Source organism: Sinocyclocheilus grahami, unplaced genomic scaffold (genome assembly GCF_001515645.1).
Source record: "Sinocyclocheilus grahami isolate Dianchi unplaced genomic scaffold, SAMN03320097.WGS_v1.1 scaffold270.1, whole genome shotgun sequence".
NCBI lineage: Eukaryota > Metazoa > Chordata > Actinopteri > Cypriniformes > Cyprinidae > Sinocyclocheilus > Sinocyclocheilus grahami.
Window position 1 is genome coordinate 1994893 of NW_015505449.1, and position 9659 is coordinate 2004551.

A 9659-nucleotide genomic window follows, 5' to 3' on the forward strand; every position below is an offset into this window, starting at 1 on the left:
ATGTCTCTTGGTCGTTTTATGGTCTCTGCAACATCTCTCTGCTCCATCCTGGAGAGAGTAGCTCAGGTAGGGAGGAGAGGAGTGAGTGATATGAGAGAGGAGGCAGGGACTGGGAAGCTTCTGGATCCTAGTGCTGGATCTGTAGACTCTCATCAGTGTGTATGTCTTATATAAACACCTGATACTGACTCGGATGTCCACCTACAACCACGGTCTCATGTTACTTGTTGGTGTGTGTTGCTAGGATGCTAAAGACTACCAAATAACACCACACACACTCTTTCTGGATGACTTCAGACTTTTGTGAACAGTTGTAACGGCGAATCTATAGTGCCACAAAAGTGTTAATTTAAAAAAAAGAAAATAATAATATATACTAATAAATTATTTTATATATATTTATCTTTATAATAAGAATTGTTTGGGGTTGATAAGATTTAAAAAAAATATTTTTTTAAATAATAAGTCTCTTATGTGCAACAAAACAGTAATATAATGAAATATTATCATAATTTCAAATAACTTCTTTCTATTTGAATATATTTTAAAATGTAATTTATTCCTGTGATGTAAAGCTGAATTTTCCGCACCTTCAGTGTCACACGATCCTTCAGAAATCATTATAATATGCTGATTTTATTATTTTTATTTTTATTTTAAAGTAATAATATAAAAGTCTTTAATGTCAGTTTTGGTCAATTTCATATGTCTTTGCTTAATTAAAGTATTATTTTCTTAAGATATATTCCTGAGTCCAAACTTTTTAAATGTGTTATATTTTTTATATATAATTTTTTATAAATTATTTTTATTTACTAGATTTTATTTGGATTTACTAGAGAATGCACCATAATTGTGTCCCTGCAGTGTTAATTTGCAATGCAAATGGTAGCCCATAGTAACCATAATAAATGTAATAGCCTCATCTGACACAGCAGTTCCTTTACACTGCATCTGAGGATTTGTACTCAATATGTTCTCCTTCTATTGTGCTATAGGGAGCTTTGAATAAAAGTGTTTGTTATATGACTACAGTGCTTACTATTATATGTTTTATTATTCACCTTGTAGTTTAAAGGTCAAACTAACATTTTATGAATGCCAAAACGCACATAGAAGTAGTTATTTCTTTTTAAAAATAGATTAAAATTTTAAAAGATTAAAATGTTACACAGTAGCCTCTGCAAATCAGTGCTCGCTCAAAACATTAAAACAGTACTGAGCAGTTGCGCCACCTACTGGTTTTCCAGCAGATTTGAACAATCCCTTATCAGCAGATTCACTGGCTGAAAATACGGTACGACTTTATGGATTCATGTTTTTGTGTGTGCGTGTGGATAGACATCATGCACAAATGTTTTTAGTGACGTTAAATGTGAAGGTGATATTTTTGGGCTGTTTAGCATAAATCTCCTTTTTTTAAATGTACAAAAATGTGCTTTATCTTTATTTTGGCTCTTTGTATTAAGATGTTTTCTTTTCGCCTTTTTGGATTTGAATCATTAAAAAAACAATCTGGTGGTCTACAAATTTTGATAGTTTGACAAATAAATTAATTAAAAGTAAGCAGCTTTTTAATGCAGCATAAAAATTGCACTAAAGCATGCCAGCTTTGACCAAATTAATATGCATAAAATACCACATCAGAGCTGCACTGAAACGCAGTGAACTTCAACTATAAATTTTGGTATATATATATATATATATTACAAACTGAATCACACTGTTAATGTAGGCAGCAGGACTGGATGCAATTGTTAAATAACCATTTAAAAAGTGACATAATAATGTATCATTACTGCTCAGTGCTTAGCTAAAAAATGGAAGTTGAAGATTCACCTGTTAAAGCATGAAATAAGATCCTACGAATCAGTGAATTTGTTTAATGTGGGCTAATGTTAGTAAAGTAATCATTAAACGTGTAATCATTCAAAAAAATATATCAGCCATTTATATTAATGTAACGGTTATTTAAGTGCATCATCCGGGTATTTAGAGTGCACTTTTTAAATTTTGGAATTTTCAGTGTGAACGCACTACTCGCACTATTTATACTACAAAACGTCATAGAATAGTGCATAAATACCAAGCGGCAGCCTCTCGCTCTCTCTCGTGAAGCCAACAAGGAAGTGACTTAAACTGTAATTCATCGACTGGCCGCTAGAGGCCGGCTGCAAAAGGGAGTCAATCCCACAGACTCCCCATGTTAAAATGCCCAACTTTACAGCAGAAAAAAACATGTTTACAGCCTGGTTCAAAAAATGATTTTGGTCTATATAGTTAATTTTGCCCTTCATGACAACTGTGAGGGGGGTGAATATTTTTATAACTCATCCGTTTAAATTATATTAAGCCTTAAAGTTCTGCACATGTTTTTGCATGTGTACACTAATTTGTATTGTGTGTTTGAGCTTTTATTAAACCCATTTCAACTTTTTTCTACTTACTTATGGATTTTAGTGATATAGTCACAAACAACTTCATCACAAATGTCTTGCATACAGCTGAAAGCTGAGCAATCATTGCATGAAGAGTTAGCCTACTTCTGATCTCCCACCTTCCCTGCTGAGCAGCTGTTGTAGACTATTATCACTGCAAATACTGCCTGCTAATTCCATCCAGAAGGATGCTACATTTTGTAATAATCAAAAGAGATAGATGGCAGATACTGAATTTATTGATTTTATTAAAGAATTAGCTGCAAAACCAAACGTGAAATCAACGACTGTAACAGGACCCAGCAGTTGTATAGGTGCGCTTTATCCATTCGACCACCAGGTGGCAGTAACGTGAAATGTTCATTTCCTGATGGCACACGCGTGCGTCGCAGGTAGCGTTTTAGCTAGTTTCGCATCGAGTGCTGAGCTTCTGTGTAGTGTGTCGGATGCTGGTCAGATGTTTCTGAGGTAAAACTGAGTTAAGTCACTATATCAACCCTCAGTCATTCTTGAGAAGTGGGACAAAACAGGGTGCAAAATGTAAAAAATAAAACCTGTACTCAGACAAATGAAACTACATTTATGTATCTTATATGTACTGAGCTATGCTTTGATACAACCTCCCAACTTTTCTCTTTTTTAACAAAATGTGCTTTTTTTTTTTTAGCTTGGACGGTGTAATATAATTTCAGCTTTATCTTTAACAGCATTCAAGATGTTTTTAACATTTCAAAACACATTCTCGTGTTAGCAGACAGATTACACTTTCACATGTGACCAACAATTCCACAACAAATATCATTGACAAATAAATTAATTAAAAGTAAGCAGCTTTTTAATGCAGCATAAAAATTGCACTAAAGCATGCCAGCTTTGACCAAATTAATATGCATAAAATACCACATCAGAGCTGCACTGAAACGCAGTGAACTTCAACTATAAATTTTGGTATATATATATATATATATTACAAACTGAATCACACTGTTAATGTAGGCAGCAGGACTGGATGCAATTGTTAAATAACCATTTAAAAAGTGACATAATAATGTATCATTACTGCTCAGTGCTTAGCTAAAAAATGGAAGTTGAAGATTCACCTGTTAAAGCATGAAATAAGATCCTACGAATCAGTGAATTTGTTTAATGTGGGCTAATGTTAGTAAAGTAATCATTAAACGTGTAATCATTCAAAAAAATATATCAGCCATTTATATTAATGTAACGGTTATTTAAGTGCATCATCCGGGTATTTAGAGTGCACTTTTTAAATTTTGGAATTTTCAGTGTGAACGCACTACTCGCACTATTTATACTACAAAACGTCATAGAATAGTGCATAAATACCAAGCGGCAGCCTCTCGCTCTCTCTCGTGAAGCCAACAAGGAAGTGACTTAAACTGTAATTCATCGACTGGCCGCTAGAGGCCGGCTGCAAAAGGGAGTCAATCCCATAGACTCCCCATGTTAAAATGCCCAACTTTACAGCAGAAAAAAACATGTTTACAGCCTGGTTCAAAAAATGATTTTGGTCTATATAGTTAATTTTGCCCTTCATGACAACTGTGAGGGGGGTGAATATTTTTATAACTCATCCGTTTAAATTATATTAAGCCTTAAAGTTCTGCACATGTTTTTGCATGTGTACACTAATTTGTATTGTGTGTTTGAGCTTTTATTAAACCCATTTCAACTTTTTTCTACTTACTTATGGATTTTAGTGATATAGTCACAAACAACTTCATCACAAATGTCTTGCATACAGCTGAAAGCTGAGCAATCATTGCATGAAGAGTTAGCCTACTTCTGATCTCCCACCTTCCCTGCTGAGCAGCTGTTGTAGACTATTATCACTGCAAATACTGCCTGCTAATTCCATCCAGAAGGATGCTACATTTTGTAATAATCAAAAGAGATAGATGGCAGATACTGAATTTATTGATTTTATTAAAGAATTAGCTGCAAAACCAAACGTGAAATCAACGACTGTAACAGGACCCAGCAGTTGTATAGGTGCGCTTTATCCATTCGACCACCAGGTGGCAGTAACGTGAAATGTTCATTTCCTGATGGCACACGCGTGCGTCGCAGGTAGCGTTTTAGCTAGTTTCGCATCGAGTGCTGAGCTTCTGTGTAGTGTGTCGGATGCTGGTCAGATGTTTCTGAGGTAAAACTGAGTTAAGTCACTATATCAACCCTCAGTCATTCTTGAGAAGTGGGACAAAACAGGGTGCAAAATGTAAAAAATAAAACCTGTACTCAGAAAAATGAAACTACTTTTATGTATCTTATATGTACTGAGCTATGCTTTGATACAACCTCCCAACTTTTCTCTTTTTTAACAAAATGTGCTTTTTTTTTTTTAGCTTGGACGGTGTAATATAATTTCAGCTTTATCTTTAACAGCATTCAAGATGTTTTTAACATTTCAAAACACATTCTCGTGTTAGCAGACAGATTACACTTTCACATGTGACCAACAATTCCACAACAAATATCATGTTATTGTTTATAAAGCTTTTATTCAAGAGTCACATTTCAGTATTTTGATATATTATTGGAACTTAAAATCTTATGGTGGTGACATCTGACGGTGGTGACAAATTTGGCATTTCTTTCACAAAACCAATGGAGTTCATGTAGCAGCCATTTTATTAGTTTCTGTTGATGCTAGATGCTAATGGAACCTGCTTCAGAATACAATTATCTAAATATTTCCAATAATTTCCTCAGAAATTGGAAGATGGTGTTGACGTATCATGGCTGTGACAAAGGAAATATTAACGTTAGGAGTTAAAATATTCTAAAACTAAAACTTAGCAGAGCCTGTCTGACACTGAGACAGGTGAACTGTGGCAAGGGGGTCCTTTAGAGTGACAGCTGCCCCTGATATTCCCTGATTTTATTACATTTTATTGAATGTCTTGACGGTATCGACAAAAAGTGGGGACGCAACTTTAAAATCTTATTAAACATGCATGTGTAATGAAAAAACAACCTTGCTTTGATAGGAGATATTAAGTGTTGCTTTTGATAAAACGAGCTCTTTTTCATCATTAAAAAAAAAAAATTTTTTATCCATTTTATTGCATATGAATGCTTGAACCCTTCTCTGTGGACACACTGTTTTAGACGTAGTGAGTGGACATTAAGAAACATAGATTAGGTATAATAATGAGAAAATTTAATTGAAGGTGATAATGGTGGTAAATACATTCTATTATTAATCCCTCATGACATTTAAAATTGAAAATATTTATTTATATTATTTTTAAATCTAATAGCAGTTACCCTTACTGGACCTGTTTTGTCCCATGTCTCAAGAATGATTAAACAAGTTCACTAGCTGTTCCAGTGCCAGCTACTGATCTGACTGATCTTAAACTTAGTTAATTAGCAGTACCTTAGGTTGATACTAATAGATGCTTTTAACAAGCGTATTATAGATGTTCACATTATATATATATATATTAATCTGTTTCATCTGTCTTTTTGTTATTATATCCATTTATTATTCGTAATTTCTATTTGTTTATCCCAAGTCTTGTACATTATTCCATTGCTTCACATAGATTTTACCACATGGTGGCGCGGACATACTGCTAAACAGACCTCGATGTTGTTAGTGTTTTGCCAAATGTAGCATATTAATAAGACAAATGAAGTGCTGAAAGTTCCATATATTTCATTATGAAATTATAAAAAAGTTCATTGATATCAGTAGTATTGAATTCAGGTAAAAAGTATTTAGATTAAAGCAGAGAATAACACACATACAACAAAAGTGTTTATTTTAAGCATTTTGGCTACTTGTAGCAAAATATATTTTTTTATTACAAAATGAAATTCTACCTGATAGATATTTCTAAAACACTCATTTTTTTCGTAATTTTTCGTCTAACATAGTGATCTAAAATACAGAAAAGAACATTTCTAAAAAGCATATTATGAGCCTCAGTAAGATTTCATTTTTTACGGTGTTTGTACATAAAGCTAAAAAAAAGAAAAAGATATAAAAGCTTTTGGTGTGCATGCAACTCTGTCTCTTTTCACTTTTAAACCAATAAGTGATTAATTGCAGATCCTCTGATGTGCAGCTAAATCACTGATGACACCAGCTTATAACCAAATTCATTTTACCAGATGTAGGTGTTGGAAAAATGAACGTTTCAGCTGTGTTTGCAGCAGGTGTGTTTGGGCCAGATGTTTTCTTGGCGGACAGGTAAGTAGGGATGGGTGAAAGTATGGTTGGAGCTGGAGACGATGGTGTAACGGAGCTTCCGTTGTCATGAGGTGTTATATGGGACATGCATGCGCATATACACCCGGCGTCAGTCAACAGCCTGATAATGTCGTTTCTGAATCTGACGCCAACAAGTGCGTAGAGCAAAGGGTTCAGGCAGCACCTCACGTATGCCAGATTGCGTGTTATGTTTTCCTGAAGGTGGAACTTGGTCCAGTCTTCGCAGTGTTTCGGAGTGGGTGTGAATATTTTAATCAGAAGCACCACAGTGTAAGGAAGCTGGAACAGGAGGAAAAGAACCACCAGAAGTGCCATCAGACGCAAAGTCCTCTGTCTACGCCAACATTTGCCACCGGCACGGATCAAGACGCGTCCGATCGCGCCATAACACACCACCATCGCCACGCAAGGGATGCAGAATCCTGCGATCTTTGCCATCTGGGCCCACAGCTTCCATTTACTCACTTCATCGCCCCAAACTTTCATATCGCACAAGAAGACGTCTGAACCCATGTCGTTCTCCACGGAGCTGAAGCGCAGGTCTGGCAGGCTCAGGAAGACAGAAGTTACTGCGACGCCAACCGCAGACATTGTACTGTAAAACAGCGTCCCAGAACTCTTCTTCCGCACGGTCCTAGTGCGAATTACCACCAGGTAGCGATCAACGCTAATGCACGCCAACAACAGCAGGCCTCCATAGGTGTTGATGGCATACATACCGCGGTTTAGCTTACACAGCCCCTCTCCGAACTCCCAGCTGCCGATAAGCGTCTCTCCCGTCTGTAAGGGAAGAGTCAGCAGAAGCAGCATGTCGGACAGAGCCAGGTAGAACAGGAAGACGTCAGTCATGCAGCGTAGACGTAGACGGCGGTACCGTGCGAAGGTGGCAATGACCAGCCCGTTACCAATTACACCTAAGAAGAAGACGATGAGGAAGACCATGGTCTGGACAGCAGTAATAATCAGCTCCTGTTCTCTGCTGGCTTCACACAGCTCAGCGACGTCAGTGACGTTGGCGTCGGTGACGGAATCAATATCAGTGAAATTGGGCTCATAATCATAAGTGGGGCCTAAAAGTGATTTTAAATCATCGGTAGTTGAATCAAAGCTCTCCATACCTGTAAAACATGGCAAAAACAGTTCATCGGGTTATCATATTTGATACATACATTTTTAAGGCTTCTAAATGATCAACATGATCAAAACACAAAACACAATCTACTTCATGCCTTCTGCATTTTAACTGATAGTTCATACATCTTTAGCAAGTAAAAGGCTAGTATAATTGTTAGCCATATTAATAGCCTAACAACTGAACCAAACTGCATATTTTTGCTTCGTAAAACTGATATGTTTTCCCATATTCTCAACATAAATAATATATGGGCCATAAATGCCTGATGTATCAAATATGGTACAAAACATAAAACACATATGTGACCCTGGACCACAAAATCAGTCATAAGGGTAGTTTTTTTTAAATTGAGAATAAATAATGAAACATGAATAAATAAGCTCTCCATTGATGTATGGTTTGTTAGGATAGGACAATATTTTGCTGAGATACAACTATTTGAAAATCTGGAATCTTAAGAGTGCAAAAAAATCAAAACACTGAGAAAATCGCCTTTAAAATTGTCCAAATGAAGTTCTTAGCAATGCATATTACTAATCAGAAATTACGTTTTGATATATTTACGGTAGGAAATTTACTAAATTTCTTCATGGAACACGATCTTTACTTAATATCCTAAGGATTTTTGGCATAAAAGAAAAATTGATAATTTGGACCCATACAATGTATCGTTGGCTATTGCTACAAATATACCTGTGCTACTTATGACTGCTTTTTGTGCTCCAGGGTCACATGTATTTTTTTCTTTTATATTTTGTGTAAAGGTGCAGTAAGCTATTCCATTTAAAAACAAAAAAATGTTCAAGGGTTAAAATTAATGATGTTGTGTTACAGTTGTCCACCACTAGGGGCGCTCTCGAAAATCTGGTTTCATGCGAACACTAATCTCTAAACTGAAAATATCAGGATAAGGTTTAGAAGATGCTAAAAACACCAAAGTGAAAACAATGATCTAATCAAACAGTTACACATTTTTGCATGCGTTTTTAATCAACAATTTTGTCTTCGACTAAATGAGTCATGTCATTCATAATTTCACATGTGGGATTAAATAATCTGAGCGGTTGTAGTGATTGAAGCAGGCAAACAATAAATAAACAAAACAACCTATTAATCGCTTGCTAAGGGTTGCAACTTAAATTGAAGGTATTCTTATATTAATGCTGAAAAATAACCACAGATTTAGTCAATTATTGTGGATTTTTGGTTTATCAGCTATTCCTAAAACACATCTTTTACATCTCAGTGCAGCTTTTCTGTTATCATCTTTTAATCGAACCGGCATTTATGTAAATTGGATTTATGCATTGTTTTAGTACAAAAAATAGTTTTTGTTGCATTGTTTGACTGGTTGCCAGTCGTTGATTTCTAATATCTTATGGTGTCAGGATGAGTTTCTTTCTCTTAAAATGATGCTTTAGTTGGTATTTTTGTAATCCTGGTCGTGTCTCATTCAGTCCTGTGGGTTTCTTGGTGAGTGATATTTTTCTTAGGAAAGTTGTGGTGTTTGTGACGCAGTTTATAGTTTAATGCAACAAGCAGTTTGATATCCGTGTCACGATATTTACAGGCTGTTTATAATAGTTACATACTTGCATGCAATTAGGCCTAATATAGACTCAGGTGTACAAATATTTGACCCGCAGTGTTTATATAGCCTATATATATTGTTGGCTATTGCTACAAATATACCTGTGCTACTATGTGTTTTTATGTATGTGTTTTTAAAAAAATATATTTTGTGTAAAGGTGCAGTAAACTATTCAATTATATATATATATATATATATATATATATATATATATATATATATATATATATATATATATATATATATATATAT

At 35.1% G+C, this 9659-nt stretch overlaps 2 protein-coding genes across 2 annotated transcripts in view; one reads left to right on the plus strand and one right to left on the minus strand.

Moving 5' to 3' along the window:
• The first annotated feature begins 4587 nt into the window (after positions 1–4587).
• LOC107599701 (receptor activity-modifying protein 3-like) overlaps positions 4588–9659 on the plus strand; it is a 21798-nt gene continuing 16726 nt past the window's right edge. Inside the window, exon 1 of the mRNA XM_016291385.1 lies at positions 4588–4605. The gene's annotated coding sequence lies outside the window, so the exon portion shown is untranslated. The remainder of the gene's footprint in view (positions 4606–9659) is intronic.
• LOC107599700 (C-C chemokine receptor type 7-like) overlaps positions 6421–9659 on the minus strand; it is a 7655-nt gene continuing 4416 nt past the window's right edge. Inside the window, exon 2 of the mRNA XM_016291384.1 lies at positions 6421–7799. Coding sequence (XP_016146870.1) covers positions 6541–7797 — 1257 coding nt within the window. The 5' untranslated portion in view covers positions 7798–7799 and the 3' untranslated portion in view covers positions 6421–6540. The remainder of the gene's footprint in view (positions 7800–9659) is intronic.